The sequence below is a fragment of the Chlorocebus sabaeus genome, chromosome 18 (genome assembly GCF_047675955.1).
Source record: "Chlorocebus sabaeus isolate Y175 chromosome 18, mChlSab1.0.hap1, whole genome shotgun sequence".
Lineage (NCBI taxonomy): Eukaryota > Metazoa > Chordata > Mammalia > Primates > Cercopithecidae > Chlorocebus > Chlorocebus sabaeus.
The window spans coordinates 17,459,077-17,481,517 of record NC_132921.1 but is presented as its reverse complement, the minus strand read 5'-3'; the positions used below and the strand labels follow the sequence as shown (position 1 = coordinate 17,481,517).

Here is a 22,441-nt window from a genome sequence, read left to right as displayed (position 1 = left end):
CTATTTGGTGGTACCCAAATATTTGGGTGATGCCTAAATGCCAGCATTACACAATTTACCCATTTAACAAACCTGCACATGTACCTTCTGAATCTAAAATAAAATATACATGTACTTGAACTTAACTCACCCCCAAAATGAAAACAACCCAGATGTTCCTCAGCTGATGTGTGGACAAACAACGTGTAGCCATTTGTGAATTAGGAATTATATCTCAATAAAGCTGTTAATAAAAAAATAAGGACAATAGTACCTCAGGTATGGAGGGCTACTTCCTTAACATTATATACACACACACTTAGTCCTAAAGCCAATTTCTTAATGGGGAAACCCCAGTGGTATTTCTACTAAGATCAGTAACAGGACAAGAATGCCCATGATTTTCACTCTTATTCAATGTTATATTAGATATATTAGCCAGGTAATTAGACAAGAAAAGATCAGTTAGAGGCATGAGCATTGGTAAAGGAGATAAACTATCTCTATTGCAGTTAACATCATAGTATACTTGGAAAACCCTAGAGAATCACTGATAAATGAATTCAAACAACAAAACATTTCAATAAAGTAGCAGGATATAAAGTTAATATGCAGAAATCAAAAGCCTTTGTATACACAAACACAGCCATTGGAAGACATATTGTATTGGTAGTGAAAATCCCATTTAAAATAGCATCAAAGAAGATTAAATACTTAGGAATAAACAAGAAATGTGCAAAAACTATATGAATAAAACGTTAAAACACTTCTGAAATTTGCAAATTTGAACAAATGGAACAATATTCCTTGTTCTTGGATAGGATGACTTAATATTATTAAGACATCAGTTTTTTGTAGATTACTTTGCAAGTTTAACACAATCATCATGTAAATACCAAAATGCTTTTATAATCACGTTAGATAAATTGATGCTACTGTTCATACGGTTAAAAGAATCATGTAAGAATAGCCAGGAAAACACTGAAAAAGTGAAACTGTTAATACAAGGAAGAGACAAACCTTACCAGACAGCTAAACATGTATGTTTTAGTTCTTTCTGCTGAGAAGAAGGCCTAGAAGTAGTCACACCCCAGTACCAGGAAGTGTATCTAACATCAAGACCTTGGTTACTCCATGGCTCCTGCCTGTAATCCCAGCACTTTCGGAGCACTTTGGGCAGATCACCTGAGGTCAGGAGTTTGAGACCAGCCTGGCCAACGTGGCAAAACCCTGTCTCCACTAAAAATACAAAAATTAGCCGGGCTGGTGGTGCATGCCTGTAATCTCAGCTACTTGGGAGGATGAGACAGGAGAATCACTTGAACCCAGGTTGCAATGAGCTGAGATCAGGCCACGGTACTCTAGCTTGGGCAACAGAGCAAGACTCCATCTCACAAAAAAATAAAATAAAATAAAAAGACTGCTTTTTAATGATCATTCTTCAACAAAAGGAGTAAGGTGTCCTTGGAAACAGGATTGAGTGTAGGGCTAGAGCAGGCTGAACACAAGATGAGCCCAAAAGTAAAGAAATGCTCACAAAATGATGGGAGCATGTCAAAGGATGCATGAGTCAACTTGAAGGAGCTCCCAGTGGCCACGTAATGTGAACAAAAAGTACTCAATGATTGTAATGAATTCTATCCAGCAGAATAAAATAAATAAATATATGACCATACTGAAGTAAAACAAGTAATTGGGTGAATAAATTGGGAGAGCTCTTGCAGGATAATTCCGTTTAACAAACTGTAAGTAGAGGGAATCATGAAAATAGAAAAATCATTTGGCAAACAACACAGAAATAATTGTCGCAAGCAGAAATGCTAAATTAATGGGCAAAAGTATGAGAAACAGAAGAGTTTCATAGTCTCAAATGATCTCTCCACACGTTTAATTACAAAAGAAAAAAATTATAACTTTGCAGTAGAGATGCTTGGCAGACACCACCTTAACCAAGTAATCAAAGTTAATGTCTCCAACAATAAGACATTAGCGTCACATACATCCTGATGTGACGCCCTGAGAAGGGCACAACCTTTGTGATATTTTTGCCAAAAATGCATGACCTTACTCTAATGATGATGAAACATGAACCTAATTGAGGGACATTTTACAAAATATTTGTCGAGTACACTTCAAAAACATCAAGGTCATTTAAGATAATAAGACTGATTGGAGGAGACTGAGGAGGCCTGATAATGAAATACAATGTGAAGTGTCAGCCTTGTGAAGATAGATGAAACTGTCAAAAGTACTTTGTTGTAAAAACAAGCAATAATAAGAAACTTAGAATGTTTACACTTCTGGAATGCTTTGGAGACAGAAATCAGAGGGTTGCCTAAAAGTAAGAGTTTTGCTGGGGTTAGACAGTTGTGACCATATGGATTTTTAATGGTGTATAGTGTGTCTACAAATAGGTAAATCTGTTATGGTACCAAATCCTGTGCCCTGTTTCAAAGAGAGAATTTGTAAAATTTAAGGGTGTGTTGGAAATCACTAAAAAGCAAACAAAACAAAAAAATATAGATGCGTCAAATGGACAGAATGTGCCAAGGAGAGCAGAGCAATTGCTCAAGAAGCAGGAAATGGATTTGTCTCACTGCTGTTGCGGGTGACTTTCCAAACACTTTAGGGCAGGAACCATATCTGTGTGTCTTTTCTCTGCAGCTTTTGAACTTTATGCTGAGAGAAGTTCTTGAGTACTGTGCTATTTACTAACTTGTTATAAGAATTGAGTTTGAAATGCTGTGCACACGTGGTCTTCACATTACATGCAGGTGCCCAGCTTGACCCTCCAGCTCTTTTAGGAAAAAAAGGACCTATGACCATCCTGGCTAACACAGTGAAACCCTGTCTCGACTAAAAATACAAAAAATTAGCCGGGCATGGTGGGCGGGCGCCTGTAGTCCCAGCTACTCGGAAAGCTGAGGCAGGAGAATGGCGTGAACCCAGAAGGCGGAGCTTGCAGTGAGCCAAGATCTCGCCACTGCGCTCCTGCCTAGGCGAGCGAGACTCCATCTCAAAAAAAAAAAAAAAAAAAAATCCCCACAAAAAGGTTTTTATAATTATTTTTCAACATTTGAATTTTGGAGACACATGATAGAAAACTGTGGACTTGAGATTGATGAAATCCGAGTTTTATTTCTGTCTCTGCCACTAGTTACTGTTGAGCCATTGCCAAATAATGTGACTTTCTCCGCTTTGATTTCTGTCTTTCGTGAAATATGAGAGAGTATGTTTCTGGGATGATGGAAAAATCAAATGAGATAGAAAATAGTGACCGGGTGCAGTGGCTCAAACCTGTAATCCCAGCACTTTGGGAGGCCAAGGCAGGTGGATCACTTGAAGTCAGGAGTTCGAGACCAATCTGGCCAACATGGTAAAACCCTCTCTCTACTAAAAGTACAAAAATTAGCTGGGCATGGTAGTGCATGCCTGTAATCCCAGCTACTTGGGAGGCTAAGGTGGGAGAATTGCTTGAACCCAGTAGGCAGAGGTTGCTGTGAGCCAAATGCCACTACACTCCAGCCTGGGCAACAGAGCAAGACTCTGTCAAAAAAGAAAAAAAATAAAAAGAAGAAGAAGAAGAAGGAAAGATCTGTGATATCCACAGAGTACCTTACAAATGAAAAGAAAATGGTGATATGTTACTGCCTTTTCTCTAATTAGAAGAGGATTGCATAGTGAAAATGTTATATAGATGAAGCATGAAACAGCTGTTGGCACATTAAACCATCTTTTTATAGTATAGTTATTACAAAATTCTGTAAGGAAGAAGCTTGAGGATAGTTATCGTGTCATAGTGAGTTGAGACCTGACTCAGCCCTTTAACAATTTAGCTTTTTTGCAAGATTGAAAGCAGAGAGTGAGGTTCAGGAGCCTATTTATTTACTAAAATTGTTATCCATCCTGGAGAAACTTTGCTAAAGTATTCGTTCATTCTGGTGGAAGGATGAAATGTAGACTATTAAAGCAATTTAAGTTGTCTCTTGGTGAAACGTTGTGAGGTTTTAGGAAGAATGGCTTAAGTGAATGGGTATTGAATTTAATTTTCCTGATACTGTGATAATAAAAAATATTTTTAGTCCAGTTGTTTGCCCTTTGGCTATTAACCAACAAGGTGATTAAGTGAGACTTTATGCAGTTCAGATGATGTCCTTTGGAACCACTTCGTGTGGTTTCAGCTAACTAGTTTCATTTCTTGGAGGCGGATGATGCTGGCAGTTTCCCCCTTAATTTTGCATAAAAGGTATATAGTTCCTTAATTACAGACAAATTTCAAAAAGATGAGAGGATAAATCTTTGAGGAAATCACTTTCCTCTGTTTATTCAGATGCCATGAGGGATTTTTTAAGTTGCTTGGCAGCTTTCTAGATGAACATTCACTTGTCTGTTTTTAAAACATTCCCTCTTTTTCTGGCCTGAAAAGTATGCAAACATGAATTCACTTTGTTTTATGTCTCGTGTGTGTATGTGTGTGTGTGTGTGTGTGTGTGTGTGTGTGTGTGTAACTACATATTTCCTAGAGAATTCTATTTTTGTCTTTTTTCTTTTTCTTTTGTTTTGTTTGAGCCAGAGTTTTGCTCTTGTTGCTCAGGCTAGAGTGCAATGTGCAGTCTTGGCTCACTGCAACCTCTGCCTCCTGGGTTCAAGTGATTCTCCTGCCTCACCCTCCCGAGTAGCTGGGATTACAGGTACCTGCCACCAGACCCAGCTAATATTTGTATTTTTAGTAGAGACTGGGGGTTTCACCATGTTGGCCAGGCTGGTCTCAAACTCCTGACCTCAGGTGATCCACCCGCCTCAGCTGCCCGAAGTGCTGGGATTACAGGTGTGAGCCACTGCGCCCAGCTGAGAATTCTATTTTAATGGAATTATTTTATATAATTTCCCAGCCAACACTAGTCCATGATATTTTAGGGCAATAAAATTTGTTTCTTACATTGTAATTTATTCTAATGCTACACTAAAGAAATTCTTAACAGGAAATTAGGTGGTCTAAATGGGATCTAAAGAGACAGACTTATAAAAATACTCTAAACAGCAATGGTAAACAACTATGGTGCTGAAACTTGTTTCCTTCCTAGTTCAAAACCATTTCAGAAACTGCAAGAGTGACCTTTATTTCCTTCTCTGTAGCACACACGACTATAATTTCCCATGACTATTTATGGTCTGGACAGCCCTTCTCTAACTTCCTTTTTTTTTTTTTTTTTTTTAATGTCAACGGAATACGTGTTTCTTTAATGGAAAATGTTCTATTTTGGGGAAGCTGCTTTTCCTCAGATAAGTAATGGAGTTGGTGTTTGTGTGTTGAAGGGGTTATATGAGATTGAAGAGTTTTAAATTAGTGGACTGAGAGCTTGGAGTGACAGTCCTGGTGAGGACTCCTAATAGCCTTTTTTTTTTTTTCGTATCTAAGATTAAAAATAACTGTGCTTGGTATTTTGTATTATTTTTAAGGATGATTTTCTGCTTCTTTTTTTTTTTTTTAAGAAATGGCAGAATAGTCCTGAATTGAATGGTGAAAGTTTCAAACCAAAGTGATTGAAGTGAGGGAATAGTGTGGCTCATCAACAGGGTTGATCTGGGGGCCAGGGAGAGGCATGGGAGATTTGACCCTTCTAACTCTTGTAGGCAAGTCCTATGTACTGAGCACTGTCTCTTTCCCACCTGCTGCAGCTGCACAGTTGGACATTCGTCATGAATCAGGAGGGTCATCTCTGACTCCTGAGTGTGACACAGTCCGTCCCTTTGGAGTGATTTGGAACCCGATCACAGCAAGGATTTGTTGCCATTCCCCAGCTTTGCATTGTGCGTTTAACTACATTTCACAATCACCGTGAAAGATTTTTTATTTATTGTTTTTGACGATTAGTTATCTTAGTTATAAAACCATTCTTTATGCTTTATCCACTTTTCACTCTAGCATCTGGAACTGTGGCAGCACGTATATTGTTTGTTTTAATGTGAAATTTATTTAAGTACAATATAAGTACAGAAAAGTGGCCAGATCATAAGTGTAGCACTTGATGCATCATCTCAAAGTGAACACACTTGTGTAACCAGCATCTGGACTAAGAAACAGAACATTAAAATATTCGAAACGTTACACGCCCTCTCCTGGATACTGCCTCCTTTCCCTCCCTTCCTAAGAACATTACAATATTTGAAACATTACACGCCCTCTCCTGGATGCTGCCTCCTTTCCCTCCCTGCCTAAGAACATTACAATATTTGAAATGTTACACGCCCTGTCCTGGATACTGCCTCCTTTCCCTCCCTACCTAAGAACATGATGACATTTGAAACGTTACACGCCATCTCCTGGATACTGCCTCCTTTCCCTCCCCACCTAAGAGTTACTGCCATCCTGACTTCTGTTACTACAGAGTAATTTTGCCTGACTTTGAACTTTATGTAGTTATGGGATCATACAGTGGGTCTGCTCTTTTATCTGGCTTCTTTTGGTCATTATGTGTTTGTGAGATTCATCCTGTTGATACATGCTGTTTTAGTTCTTTATTCTCATTGCTACATCATATTATGTTGTTTTAAGACAGAGCAAATTATCTCCTGCACTTGTGAAAGTCAGTAAAATGTGCATTGGACCTTATTCTGAAGAGGACTCAAGTCACTATGTGATTTAGTTGTATTGTGATCTAATACCTGTTTTATTACTATAAGAACCATTTATTATTTATTTATTCACCTAATTTTTATAGAGGCAGGATCTTACTTTGTTGCCCAGGCTGGTCTCAAACTCCTGGCATCCTCCTGCTTTAGCAAGAACTTTTGATTACAAAATAGGAAATTGTTTTTCTCTTCCTTAAGTCAGAATATTAACTTTACCATATCACTTTCTCTTCCACTCCCCGCCAACTATAGAAATAATTGCCTTCCTCTTAACTTTGTGCTTCCATAAAACTTGATTGTATCTCTGTATTTAATACATATAGATAGCTATTGTGTTCATCATAGTTAATGGATCACAGATACAAATACTTGTTAACTGAACTTCTTGAAGCCAGGGCTTGTCTTTTCAATTCATGTTTCTAATCCCAGCTTCTAATATGCCTGGTATCAAAGCTTCTAGGTTTCTTGAGGAGTTTTGTGACTTTTCAATGGCGTTTTGTTACATTTTGTCATTGTAGCCTGAGATTCCTGAACGCATCTGCGAACAAACTGGAAAGCCTTCCTCCAGCCACGCTTTCTGAAGAGACAAACAGTATCTTACAAGAGTTGTATTTGACAAATAACAGCCTCACAGACAAATGTGTGCCCTTGTTAACGGGACACCCGCATTTGAAGATCCTTCACATGGCCTATAACCGACTTCAGAGTTTTCCAGCAAGGTAAAGGAGAATCGTAAAGCTGTGTTCTGAATTGGGTTTCTCAAAGTGTATTCATAGAAAGATGAAAGCTGAAATATTTATTTCCCAGGTGATATCAAGTTTGTTTCCTTGTTCCTGCTCCATTCACAGTTTCCTTTATATAAGCTGTGATGACATTTCCCTGAAGAGAAGTAGATTGGTTTTCCTCATACGTGTCCAAAGACCTAATCACAAGAATGTTCTTAAGATTTTGAAATAAAATGTGTTGTTTAGCAGGTATGTTTTTTCTTTTACTTCTTTTTAACCAGTCAGATTAATTTTTTAAAAAACTATTATCCTAGAGCCAGGTGTGGCAGTGCGTGCCTGTAGTCCCAGCTACTCAGGAGGCTGAGGTGGGAGGGTCACTTGAGCTCAAGAATTCCAGACTAGCCTGGGCAACATAGTGACACCCTATCTATTAAAAAATAAAGTAAATAATAAAGTTTCCAAAAACATTAACCTAATAGGGTATATGGGAATTAGAATGTAAACCAGGAACCTGAAAATCCTTCATTATCTACCAACTTTTATATTCATACTTATGATGTACAGAGCAGTGGTAGACTCTACTACCATAGAAACTGTAACATTGCAAATTATGGCTCAAAAGAGTCCATTTTAAATTTGTTTTTACTTTAATTTCTAATTTTTGGGGAGCGGTGACATTATATCTAGCTTTGAGTGAATCTACGTGCTGAGCCTGCCATGAGGATTTACCCTGTTTCCATTTCATTGGCTTTTATCCATCTAACAAGTTAGGGCTTGGAACACACACCCACGCATCAAAGAAGCAAACACTAACCCTTCTGGTATTCTGCTTGTGGTAACTGTAACTCAGCACTGGGGCTAGACCAAAACACTATCATAGCCTCCCTCTGCTGCCTTCAGGGCTACCACTCTATTCAAGCCCTTGCTAAGAAGGAAGGCCCATGTATGTGTTGACTTAAAGTATTGCTCTGTTTTTGGCGTAATGAAATACTTACTTTCCTCCTCGTTTGACATTAATGATTAAAATATTTTATGCTTACTTCCATCTACTTTTACTTCACTATGGAATGGGGGAAATTATATTTTTGGAAAAAACCATGATAATCATATAACAGCAACCTATCTGAAAGGGCTCATTGTCTTCTTTCAGATGATGAATGTCTAAACCCTGCAGAGGAAAGGATCATCAGCTCTAATTCTGAGGATATACCCCCAGTGACCCATGCCAGGTGTAATCACCCACGCTAAGTGCAGAGAAACTTTTAACACACCTTGTAAAAAATCCATCTAGGAAGGAATTCTGTCTCCCTGTGGTTGTGATGTGGCTCAGTAGCTCCCCTGCAAACCAGAGCACCTTAAGAGCTGGGTCTGTGACCTTGCTGTTTCCCTCAGCCTCACATTTCACACAAGGCCCACACTTAAATGGTTGCTGAATTAAAGAACGTGACCACCATCTAGTCATTTTGTCTTCACATCTTTTGCCACCTTCTTTTTATGTTGTGAGTTGGAAATTTAACTTTTTCTTCTGGGGGCCTGTTTTCTGTGCTTTTAATCATTTTTCATGCACCATTACCCATTAGTTTCAAGGCACAGGGCTGGCATCTGCTTCTGGTGAGTCTTCAGGAAGCTTACAATCATGGCAGAAGGTGAAGGGGAGCCATTGTGTCACATGGTGAGAGAGGGGGCAAAAGAGATGCCAGGGTCTTGTGTGAATGCACAGCATGTGAATTCACTTATTACCATGGGAAGGGCATCAAACCATTCATGTGGTATCTGCTCCCATGACCTGAACACCCCCTACTGGGCCTCACTTCTAACATTGGGAATCACATTTCTTTTTTTTTGAGACGGAGTCTCGCTCTGTCGCCCAGGCTGGAGTGCAGTGGCACTATCTTGGCTCACTGCAAGCCCTGCCTCCCGGGTTCACGCCATTCTCCTGCCTCAGCCTCCCGAGTAGCTGGGACTACAGGCGCCCGCCACCTCACCCAGCTAGTTTTTTGTGTTTTTTAGTAGAGACGGGGTTTCACCGTGTTAGCCAGGATGGTCTCGATCTCCTGACCTCGTGATCCGCCCGTCTTGGCCTCCCAAAGTGCTGGGATTACAGGCCTGAGCCACCGCGCCCGGCCTGGGAATCACATTTCAATATGAGATTTGGAGGGGACAAATAATCCAAACCATATCACTATATTTCTTTCAAAATATGATGACAGCATATTTAAATAATATTCTTAGAAATTCGGGCTATCATAGATGAATTACTTCATAGTCTGTGTACATATTGTTTGTAGTATATTCTGATACCATACTGGATGTATATATTAAAAAGTCTGACTTCATAAGATAAAAACTTAGTTTTTACTGTATCTTATCAACAAGATAATCTTTATATTTGAAATATGACAGAAAAATAATGCAGTGTTTTTTTGTTAAATTGTTTAAAAGTGCACTGTGACAAATGAAACTGTAACAGGTAGAAATGATACCAAAAAACGTAAACTATTATTCAGCTTATGAGTCTGAGTCACACTAATGGGGAATCCTGTGCTTCTTGGAGTGGAAAGAGGGTCAAAACAGTGCCAGATACTATTACAGTGATTGCAGAGGTGGAGGTGTTGGTTTTTCTTTCAAATTTATAAAGAATGCAAGAAACCCTGATTCTGGAATTTTTCTTTAGTTATTGTAATTATTGATGAAGATTATAGATGAGGAAGATTGAACAATAAAAGACATTCTTAAACAGAAATATTAAATTAATTACATTAGAACATATTATTAGATAAGGTTGGAGAGATTCCTTCTTGGTAGATGTTTAGCAACAATTGAGAGAAATGTCTTTTGGCCCTGGTGTCAATTTGCGCTCTGCCAGAAGTCGAAGAGGTGATCCAAATGGGCTTTTAACACCCCTTGCTCCTTACCACCACTTTGTATTCATCAGTGATGTCAGAGGAATTGGGGGAGTGGAGGTTGAAGAAAAAGCTTATCTTAATATGAACTATAGATCTGTTCTCTACCTCCCCCTTGAGTTTTCAGTGCCACTACAAAGAAATCATACTCTCTGAGCTCTTTTAAGGCAGCTATATTGGATTAATGCTGGCTTTTGACCCATTTCAATAGTATTTTCGTTAGTGTGCAGACCAAGCTATACAGTAACATGATTATTGCCAGGGTAACTTAATTTCCACACAGACTTTTAGGAGGAAAAGGGCACCCATTTTCCTTCTTGTTGACAATTTGAAGAGTTGAATAGTTTTTGTTCTGTAGTGGGAAAGGAGGTGTTAAAATATTTCAGTACTCCAAAATGATAGTGAAAAAATGGTCTTGTTTGTAAAAATGACTGTTACAAATGAATCATTAAAGTCATAGCAATTTAATTCATCCTTTGATTCTCATCATATATTATTTTCTTTTAAATTGCTTTATTTTCTCTTCTTTAGTAAAATGGCGAAACTGGAGGAACTTGAAGAAATTGATCTCAGTGGGAATAAGCTGAAAGCCATCCCAACAACGATCATGAATTGCAGGCGCGTGCACACCGTGATTGCTCACTCCAACTGCATCGAGGTCTTTCCTGAAGTTATGCAGCTCCCAGAGATCAAGGTATGTGGTTTCATTTCATAAATTCTGGCTTTCAGGTCAGCAAAGAGAGTTGACTTGCTAATTCATCAACTCAGGACGTTTGCATCTTTGTTGGATTTATTCAGAATGGAGGCCCCCATTAGCCCTTACTTCCTCCTTCCTAACCAATGGGCTACACTGTTGAGTCAGCAGAGTTTAAAAAAAAAAAAAAAACAAAGCAAAACACTGGAGCACGTTTTGGGAAAATTGGATTTCTAGGCTCAGTCCCTAACTTACAGTATGACATGAGGCTACCCACATAGCCACTCTGTACTTCTTTATCTGTTAATAGTTGTTCCACTCATTTCCAGGGTGGTTATGAGGCTCAAAGGATGAGGCTGGTGTAATCGCAGTTTGAAAAAGTTAACAGTACCACTACACATCCCTCCCCACCAACTCATCTAGTTAAATAGCACACCCCACTATCGTAGCCCACTAGTGGTAATTCCCTATATAGACAAAGCGTCATTGCTGTCACCAAACATTGATTTCAACTGAATGAAATTGGCAGATCAGATATTATTGTCATTTGATAGGTAAGGACACTGAGGTGCTGAAAAGTGAAGAGATCTGTGTAAATTAAGACAGCAGATAGGTAGCAGAGGTAGTCTGCAAGTCCTGACTGCTGACTTGAGGTAGACTCATGGGATGAAACCAGTTCACTAGAATGAAAGCCATGTAACAACCATGTGTTCCTATTTTGTTTCTTTTTTGGCAGGGAAATGGTACAGAAGTAAAAAGTTCTTTATATACAATGTAGTTTTTCATTTGTATCTTAGCATTTCTAGTTAGCGATTTTATGCTTAATGAAAAATAATTTGGGGGTTACAGACTTGGAGCATATTCTAGTCTCGTAACAGGGAACAAGAGTAGTCCAACTTAGCCATTCTTCACTTTCCAGGCACTTCCTGATATAAACCTTGTGTTTCAGATTAAGAAAGCGAATAGACATTTGAAGACATTTTAAATGGCTTGCATAACATTTTTTTTTTTTTTCTTTTTTTTGAGATGGAGTTTCACCCTTGTTGCCTAGGCTGGAGTGCAATGGTGCAATACTGGCTCACTGCAAGTTCTGTCTTCCGGGTTCAAGCGATTCTCTCGCCACAGCCTTCCGAGTAGCTGGGGTTACAGGCGCCCACCACCATGCCCAGCTAATTTTTGTAATTTTTTGTAGAGACAGAGTTTCACCATGTTGGCCAGGCTGGTCTTGAACTCCTGACCTCAGATGATCCACCCGCCTCGGCCTCCCAAAGTGCTGGGATCACAGGCGTGAGCCACCACTCCTGGCCGGCTTGCATAACTTTTTATCCCAACAGTTTTTACACTTTTATATGGTTGAGATGTGTACAAGCCATTGTGTGTGTGTGTGTGCGCGCGCACATGTATGTGCATGTGTGCTTTAAGCCACGAAATGTTTTACCTTGGGCTTTAAGAACACTATCTCATACATCACAGTGGCATTTTAAGATGTTTGTTATAAATTTCCAGAATTTGGCCCAGCACGGTGGCTCACACCAGTAATCCAGCACTTTGGGAGGCCAAGGTGGGCGGATCACGAGGTCAGGAGAGCGAGACCATCCTGGCTAACACAGTGAAAACCTGTCTCTACTAAAAATATAAAAAATTACCCGCATTTGGTGACTCGCACCTGTAGTCCCAGCTACTCAGGAGACTGAGGCAGGAGAATGGCATGAAGCCGGGAGGCAGAGCTTGCAGTAAGCCAAGATCGCGCCACTGCGCTCCAGCCTGGGCGACAGAGCGAGACTCCGTCTCAAAAAACAAACAACAACAAAAAAATGTCCAGAATTTTTACTTTCTGCATAGTAACTTTCACATTGAGGAAGAGCAGTGCTCTGAAGGGAGACAGACTTCCAGTTGGATCCCAGCTGAAAATTCACTGCTCTGTTTCCTCCTATGTTAAATAAAGAAAAGAATTGGCCGGGCACGGTGGCTCAAGCCTGTAATCCCAGCACTTTGGGAGGCCGAGACGGGTGGATCACAAGGTCAGGAGATCGAGACCATCCTGGCTAACACGGTGAAACCCCGTCTCTACTAAAAAATACAAAAATTAGCCTGGCGAGGTGGCGGGCGCCTGTAGTCCCAGCTACTCGGGAGGCTGAGGCAGGAGAATGGCGGGAACCCAGGAGGCGGAGCTTGCAGTGAGCTGAGATCCGGCCACTGCACTCCAGCCTGGGCGACAGAGTGAGACTCCATCTCAAAAAATAAATAAATAAATTAAATTAAATTAAAAAAAAAAAGAATTGGTACTTTCTTTATAGTATTGTTGTGAAGATGAAATGAAGTACTACATGTAAAGCATTTGAAATAGGAGTGTCACATAGGAAGAACTCCCTAAATGTTAGCCATTATTAATCAACACATGCCCTCACTGTGGTTCATCTGTAATGTTGATTATATAGAGCAACTATTTTGGCTGAAGCTCAACAAAATCCAAGCAATTTATTACTTAGGCAAATTGTTTATTTGCCTTCAGCACAGGAAAGATGTTGTCAGCTAGACCTTCCAGGGGTTCCTCAGCTGCCCATTACTTGACATAGTGGCTGTGCGGTGTCATCTTTTACCGGGGGTGGTTAAACTGGTCTCTATGTGTGGTGCAGGTGAAATTCCAGCACAAGAGAAAGTGAGAGTCTCAAGATTAAACCTCCTATTTGCTTGTCTTAGTGTCTGTACCCGTCTTTTAATGTTATAAATTCTTAAATGTAGATTTAGATTCTTGTTCTGGGGTTTTTTGTTTGTTTAAATATCTGGTTTAAAATAGAAATAGAGGCCGGGCTTGGTGGCTTACGCCTGTAATCCCAACACTTTGGGAGGCCAAGGCAGGTGGATCACGAGGTCAGGAGTTCAAGACCAGCCTGGCCAACATGGTGAAACCCCGTCTCTACTAAAAATACAAAAATAAGCCAGGCACCTGTAATCCCAGCTACCCAGGAAGCTGAGGCAGGAGAATCGCTTGAACCCGGGAGGCAGAGGTTGCAATGAGCCAAGATTGCAACACTGCATTCCAGCCTGGGCAACAAGAGCAAAACTCCATCTCAAATAAATAAATAAATAAAATAGAAATTTAGGCCAAGCATGGCTGCTCACGCCAATAATCCCAGCACTTTGGGAGACTGAGGCAGGTGGATCACCTGAGGTCAGGCTTTCAATAACAACCTGGCCAACATGGTGAAACACCGTCTCTACTAACAATACAAAAATTAGCCGGGTGTGGTGGCACGTTCCTGTAGTCCCAGCTACTCAGGAGGCTGAGGCAGGAGAATCACTTGAACCTGAGCAGGGGAGGCTACAGTGAGCCGAGATCATACCAGTGCACTCCAGCCTGGGTGACAGAGTGAGACTTCATCTCAAAAAAAAAAAAAGAAAGAAAGAAAGAAATTAAATATTTTTAGATTTTAACTAGATTTTGCAAAATACAAATTTTGCTGTATGAAAACTAATCCTCTTCTAGACTCTTGCTTGGATTCCTGGATTACAGAATCAGTACCTTTGTTACTGTTGAATTCCTTCCCCTGTTGTCTTCTCTCTGTACCCTGCTTTACAACTCCTTTTCAGTTTTACTTCCCATATTTTTAAATGGTTTCCATTTTTTTGTTCTTTGATTGATTTTCCCCGCAGCTATTACACCTTAGCATTTTTCTTATGTTAACAATATCCATTCTTTCAGATTGAGCTCTTCCATTACCAGTAGATATAAGTTTTGTTGGGGTTTTTTGGGGGACTGAAGAACATCAAGTATCCTTTATGTATAAACATATGCATGTTTCAGCCCTGGACAGATAGTATTCTTGAAAAAGATAGTAGTTATGTTATTTCAGAACTCCGAATTGATATTTTTATGTTTATATGAGAATATTTTAAGTTGCAATGTAAATATTTATGTATATTTGAATATCTAAAAGAAAATTTCTTGTAAAAATTGTGTTGTATCTTAAATGATAAATATACCTATAAAAATCTTCATTGCAAACTGTGCCTTAAAGCATATTTTTAATGGAAATGAAGTAATTTCATTTCTACGATGAGATTTTCCAACCTGCATTAAGTTTTTATTATTGAGTTAATAACCCTACGTTACATTCACACAGTTCCTTGAAAATAAAGTGCAATAGATATTACTTGTAAAGCATCTCATAAAGGTATTAAGATCCTTGCAATTTTAAAAACTTAGCAGATAGCATTTCAGATAGCTAGTTTCACCAAGCATTGTTATCTTTTCAGACATTAAAAGAAAGTGATTATTCATAGCTTTGTGACCGAAGTTTTAAAAACAGTTACTGTTTAAAAGAGCAAACAAATCTCCATACTGAGATGTATGCTAAAATGTGTTTTTAAAACATCTGAATAATTACGCCCTTACTCATGTAGATCTTAAACAGACTATTTGCACCATCTAATCTTGGATAAAATTGAACACTGGCATTTTTTTCATTTTGATATATCTAATGAGATCTGTAAAGTGATCATCAGGTGTTTTGTATTTGGATAGGGAGGTTATGTAAGTTATTAGTAGGAAAAATAAAACGTGTTTTTCAGAATTTTCCAGTGAGCCCGAGTGTCCTCACCTTTGTTTAGCCCTTTCACATTGATCTTCCAGACTCCTACCACCAGTCCAGTTTTGCTTGGAGTAGATTGTGTTCTCTTTTGGTTCTAAAACAGACAGACCTCCCTCTGGATACAGATTAGCTGTCGATCATCTGGTAAGGGAAACAAGAGCTGAGTCACACGGCCTATTAGACGTAAAAACATCAGCGTGGCATAATGCTTATCCAGATGCCAGACTTGGTTTGGCTGGACCTGGACCTAAGTCCATGCTAAGGCTACTCATGGCTGAGGAACCTCAGAAGCAGAGGTGGCCATGGACATGGCCCTTGTTTCTCCTTCCACTGAACTGCATAGCAGTCACATTAGTAATATAGTAATTTTGTAACAAAAACCAAGCTATTAGTTGAGTAACTTCTAAATAGTGACCTATTCTAAACCCTTGCCCCGCTTTTTTTGACATAGGGTCTCTGTCACCCAGGCTGGAGCCAGGTGTTCTAACCCTTTTTTGAAGTGTATTTTAAGCAGGTGAAATAAGTGTTGATACATGCGGTGAACGAAGTTTGTAATTTGGGATTTAAACATCGTATCAGCAACTTCTTTGTCAAATTTCCATGTTCCTGTGGCTTATTGATTCTAAGAATGCATCTTTTTAGATGTTTTCATTATCTTTAGAAGATTATTTTCATGCTTGTTCCATGCAGTAATAAACTGCTTGGCTAAGTTGAGTGAACTCATATCTAAAATCTGTGTTACCTTAACTGGGAAAGAGAGTATGAAGTAGTTTTAATATGCTATGCTCTTGAGGACGATGGCTATAGGAAGTTTAAAAATTAAACTTAATATAGTTCAGCTCTCAATCAGCTACAGAGAAAACTACAATCCCATAGTCACCATGTAGCCAGACTTGGCTTGCCTGGCAACAAGCCCTGTTTGTTGTTCTTGTCTCTAAAGTCAAATGAAATAGAGAATATCAGCTCAGCCACAAAGACACAAAGAACAAGGGGAAATGACTGGGTCAGAACGGATGAAAGAAAGTGGGTTGATTCTTGGGGAAGTAGGAAATGGATATGAAGACAGGTCAGGAACCAAGTTTAGACTTCAGTTGGGTGGCGTAGTTGACCTAATAGATGTAAAAACATCAGCTTGGCATAATGCTTATCCAGAAACCTGAAACCAGGAGCAGTCATTATTATGGTGCTGGAATCAAGTTAAGTAATAGTTACTTAGGAAATGTTCCAACCGTTGCGGAGTCTAATGTCAATTCCTGTTTGAGATGAGGCTTGATACAAGGGCTAAGGGAAGAGGAAGCAAGCAGTGTCTACTGGAAAGTGGCCATTGAAGCCACTCTGCACCCAGCCTCACCAGGAACAGACTAGCAGGAAGTTAAGACTGCATATTCTCTCTTTCAAAATTGGTGTAATGAGTTAACCCAGGGTAGTTTTGTGTGTGTTTGTTTTTAACTCTGGTTTCAGCAGATCTTTCTAAATTCAGAGCCATGCCCATTCTAACAAAATTTTGCATACATTTTACGGAATAAGTTACGTATCTATACAGACGAACAATTAGTCCTTCATGAGCTCATGCATTTTAGAAGGCATCTCTTTAGAGAGGCTTCTGGAGAAAGGAGCACCATGACTCAGAGTCCTCAGAAGAAGTAGGCTGTGAGGTGGTTACTATGGTGCTCTTCAGATCCCTGAGGGCAAAGGGAAGTACACTCACACACCCAGAAATCTGGGAGACGCCTGGAATCACCTGTAAATTTCTTTTCAAGTATCTTTTTCAGTCTAAAAATTCATGCTCGTTTTATGTTCTACCTTTTATCATTTCTCTTTGTTTTAATGTAAAAATAATGGCTCTTTCCCTCCTCAATCTGAGTAAAACCGAAGCCCCCAGATGCATGTGCCAGGCATCCTGTAACTTTGTAATATACCATTGAGTACCCCCAAGGGCACACATAATCAATTTGAAGAAGTGATGATGGGCCAGGCACGGTGGCTCATGCCTGTAATCCCAACACTTTGGGTGGCTGAGGTTGGAGGATTGCTTGAGGCCAGGAGTTCAAGACCAGCCTGAGCAACATGGCAAGACTTTATCTCTTTGAGGAAAAAAAAGAAGTGTATGATGTAAAGAAATTGCTCAGTTTATACAGGATACATTTTCAAAATTTGCAGATAACTTAGTTTTAGTGTTTGAGGAAATTCTGTATTTGAGCAAACAGAATACTAAGGATTGTTACCCTGCTTGTCATTTTTATCACCTCAAATGCTTGCCAATTTTAAGAAATCTTTTCCCAAGGTTTCTTCAAGGCTTCCCAAATCTAAAATGCAGTTGAGAAAATCATAGAGACACCGTATGTAAATTTAAAAGGAATGCTTTATATGAGATTAAAGGTCTTTCTTTGCAGCTTCCTATAAGGTGAGGAAGTTTAAACATTAATGCACATTTCTCAGTAATTATATATAAACATGAGTTTTTTTAAAAAATCGTAAGGTCTTGCTCTGCTGCCCATGCTGGAGTGCAGTGGTGCAATCATAACTCACTGCAGCCTCAACTTCCTGGCTCACAGGAAGCTCCCACCTGAGCTTCGTGAGTAGCTGAGACTCCAGGTGAATAGGAGCTTGGCTAATTTCTGAAAGTTTATGTAGAAATGGTCTTGCTGTGTTACCCAGGTGGATCTTGAACTTGTGGCCTCAAGCAGTCCTTCCATGACAGTCTCCCAAAGTGCTGGGATTACAGACGTGAGCCACTGCACACAGCCATAAATATGATTTTATGTAGAAAAATAGTACTACACTTTGACTCTCAGGTCTGTGTTTGGGATAAAAGGTGAGTTCAGACCGACTTACTCAGTTAATAAACTTGCTTAGTTGTATGAACATCCCACGTTAGGGATCACTTAGCCTTTTATAACACCGGGAATGTATAGTAGTTTAAGAGAATTTGACTAAAAGTTGTATATTGAGAAATAGTACATATATGTGTGTATTTATTTTACTATTAAGCTGAAATGTTCGGCTTTCTATAGCATCGTAAGAAAGGGAGGCAGTGTAGACTGCCTCTGTATGAGACACAATCTATAGGATCCACAGTTCATTGTCTGATCCCTTTGCCTGTCCAGCCTTATCTTCTGCTCTGGGGCCCAACAGTCTCCAGCCTCAGCAACCACTCATAGCGAGTTTCCTGATATGCCACACAAATGTTATTCTTGTCTCCTTCCTGCTGTACCTGCTATTAGCTCTCCCTAGAGGTCCACCTGTTCTCACATGCCTGATTAACTTTGATTCTGCACAGAAATCTTCTCTGGAAAGGCCTCTGTGGGGTCTTGTTATCTGTCCCTCTGCTGCTATGACCTGGTTGATCATACCAGCTAAAGGTGTATTGTTTATTTCCTCCACTATCCTGGGAGTTCCTCAAGGGCAGGGACTGTATCTGCCATCGCCGTATGTCCCTAATGTTGGCTTATTGCCTGCCGATTTGTAGATCCTTAATTTCTTTTAAATGAATACTTGCATTTATTTACTTCTTATGAAGTCAGCAGGGAAATATGTTATACACCAGCAGCTTTTACCTTGCAAGGGCAAGGAAATCCAGACTGTGATTGGGATCCTCATTTTTGGAACTGACTGTGTCATTGGGGAGCACGGTGGAGGTGGTGGACTGGGGATAGTCTGCAGGAAGAAAGGAAGTAGGGTGTTACAGAATCTAGCAGCCAGTAGGTTAAGTTGCCATTTCAAGACAGTACAGGCAGCTGTTTGGCAGATGATATATAATACATTGCTATGAACATTGATATGCCTGTTTCTGTGGTAATGTTCTGAAGAAAACATAATAAAGATAGGCTCCATGCAGGTTTTGTGATAGTTACACTTAAACTGTACATCAAATTGAATTTCTTTTTCTTTAAGATATAATGATGTTTTTATGCTCTTATCTAAATGTGTTTGTAATGATTTTCCTCTAAATCAAGAGTTCCTTCTCAGCTATGAGTTATCTCACTTTTTCTGAGGGTTGCGTAATTTTTTGGGTATTCTTACCAGAAGTTTGATTGTAACAAAGTAATTTTTGTTAGCTATATTCTAGAGTGGGCCTGAAAGAAGGAAAGATAATTTTCTTTTAGTTGTGGTTTAGCCAGATTTAACATTCTATTTAATATATTTTTAAGAAAGTTGTAGTACACTAACCATAGAGGTACATATATTAACAATATAAAGTGTCATTTTTTTTCTCCTGTTTCACTCAAGTATTTTCTATTTGCTTAGTGGTAACCATTATAATGATTCAGCCAACAAGTGTTTGTGGAGTACCTCAGCAGTCAGCCTATGTTGAGGACTATTAAAACAACATGACAGAGTGCTTCTAAGTGTGTTGCTCACTGTGTTAACACCGGGAGGGCAGCACCAGATACCAACATCCTGTAATTTTTTTTCAACTTTCTATAATTTTTGTGAACAAACCTCCTTCCTGTGTGCAGAAGTATAAAAGGGTGTTTTTGCTTATCTGCTGTTAAAGAAAATGGTTGCATTCTTGTGTAGAAATAAACAATGATATTTAAAATGTATTAAAATTGCATTACAATGCTATTTATTCTATGCTGAACTTAACCTAAGCACTGGTATCTCAGTTCCCATCCTAGCAGATTTAATTACTGAAGCACCTTACAAGAGTCCTCCAGAAATTCATTGACAGAATAATTGTTACGTGCCAGGGAATCATTTGTTCATTTGTTCATCCTTTTAATGAAACCATTTGTTGAGCATCTACACTTCCCAGTGCACTGCGCTTAGGATATCCGGGGAGAAACAGCAGCAATCCCTGCCCTCCAGGAGGTCATAGTCTCATGGAAGAAATAAGTAAGCAGATAATTATAACAAGGGACACCTAATTGAAACAGGGTGTAGTAGAGTTGGCATTGAGTTGAGTCTTAAAAGGAATCAGGGCCGGGCGCGGTGGCTCACGCCTGTAATCCCAGCACTTTGGGAGGCCGAGGCGGGCGGATCACAAGGTCAGGAGATTGAGACCACAATGAAACCCTGTCTCTACTAAAAATACAAAAAATTAACCGGGTGCGGTGGTGGGCGCCTGTAGTCCCAGCTACTCGGGAGGCTGAGGCAGGAGAATGACATGAACTCGGGAGGCGGAGCTTGCAGTGAGCCGAGATCTGGCCACTGCACTCCAGCTTGGGCGACAGAGCGAGACTCCGTCTCAAAAAAAAAAAAGAGGAATCAGGCATATTGCACCAGATAAAAAGCAAGGAAAGCATGAAGAAAAGGGTTCCAAGCACAGAGAGAAGCATGTGTAAAGTCACAGACAGATGAAAGCATGTCACATGCACGAGGTGCAGGCACTCTGGCATGGGTGGAACATGGAGTGTGAGGAAGCCAGTGTGCAAAGTTGGGGATGCCTTGTTGGACATTCTGAGGAGTTTGGTGTCAGGTTGAAGGACACCTGGGAGCAGGCTGACAGACTGAAGCTGGAATGTGAGCAGGTGGAGTAAACCACACTGAGAAACCAACCTGACAGCATACGAGGAGTGCATCGAGGGAAGCAAGACCAAAAACAAATTTCCAGTGTAGCCAGAGCCTTCCAGGGGAAATGGGATGCAGGTCAGTCCAAGGTGGTGGAGCTCGATGGAAAGGAACCGGCTGCAGTGAATCAGAGACTGTGAATCAAAGACTGTCACAGAGCCTTGGGGAGCAGACAGTCCTGGGCAGAGGGGAGGCACAGGAACATCATCTCTAAGAAGGTCTGCATTACAGCCTCCAGCATTATCTTCATAAGTAATTAGTTACCCTACTGAACACATTTCATAATTTGATAATTTAGAGAATGAGCTATTTTATATCTGTAGAACAAATTTTTACCAATTTCATAAAATTCAGTATTGCTGCAGAATGCCTTTAATCCTTGACCAAAGGCATTTTCTGACTCTGAATTTGTTTGTTAACTACTTGCATCCTAAATTACTCACACTTATTAGCTCTTTATTTCCTGTCCCATCAGTATTCAGTAGATTGTATATATCCCCATTTGTTGTCCTGCGTTGCTGATGTGTACTGACTATGTTGGTAGCATGTCCCATTATTAACCAGTATTATCGGGTGTCAGTTTTTCATTAAACTCTGGTTGACTGTTGATGTAACCATTATTTATAATTGAACAAGAAAAACAAAACAAAACAAAGCAAAAAAAAGAGATGACCGTTTTCTCTAATATTAATATTGAGGTTAAGTAAATTAATGTACATCTACTAGAAGTAGTATGGGGCTATGAAAGGTGGTAGTATGTTAGGGGATTCAGGCTGCTATAACAACATGCCTTAGACTGGATAACTTATTAACAACAGAAATTTCTTGCTCACAGTTCTAGAGGCTGGGAAGTCCAAGATGAGAGTGCCAGCAGATTTGGTCTGATGAGGCCCCATTTCTCATAGATAGTTCCTTCCATGTATGCTTGTCTGGTGGAAAGAGTGAACAAGCTCACTGGGTCTGTTTTATGAGGCCACCAATGCCATTCATGAGGGCAAAGCCCTTATGACCTAATCCGCTCCCAAAGGCCCCACTTCTTATATTGTGACGTTGGGGATTAAGTTTCAGCATATGATGAAAATTTGGGGAACGAACATTCAGACTATAGCAGATGGGAATAAAGATGGGGAAAATGGTTGCAGTAGAGCGATAGAAGAGTAAGTGAAATGTAATGAAATTGCACCTACATTTGAGATTTTTAAGGCTTTTAAAAATTATATATGAATAAGGCTATAAGAAAAAAAAAAAACAGAATGCTAAAAAAAAAAAACAAAAAAAAACAGAATGCTAACCCTGGTTGTGTTAGGGTGGTAGATTTAAGAATATGTTTTCTGAGCTTTTCTTTTTGCTCAGCTTTTTATGGATAATGTGGTTATAATGCTCTCATAATAAAATATGATT

The 22,441-nt window shown here is 39.6% G+C and overlaps 1 protein-coding gene across 1 annotated transcript in view; it reads left to right on the top strand.

Moving 5' to 3' along the window:
* The window catches only part of PHLPP1 (PH domain and leucine rich repeat protein phosphatase 1), a 266,455-nt gene that overhangs the window by 220,759 nt on the left and 23,255 nt on the right, over window positions 1–22,441 (top strand). The window contains exons 11-12 of the mRNA XM_008013868.3: window positions 7,131–7,331; window positions 10,772–10,934. Coding sequence (XP_008012059.3) covers window positions 7,131–7,331; window positions 10,772–10,934 — 364 coding nt within the window. The remainder of the gene's footprint in view (window positions 1–7,130; window positions 7,332–10,771; window positions 10,935–22,441) is intronic.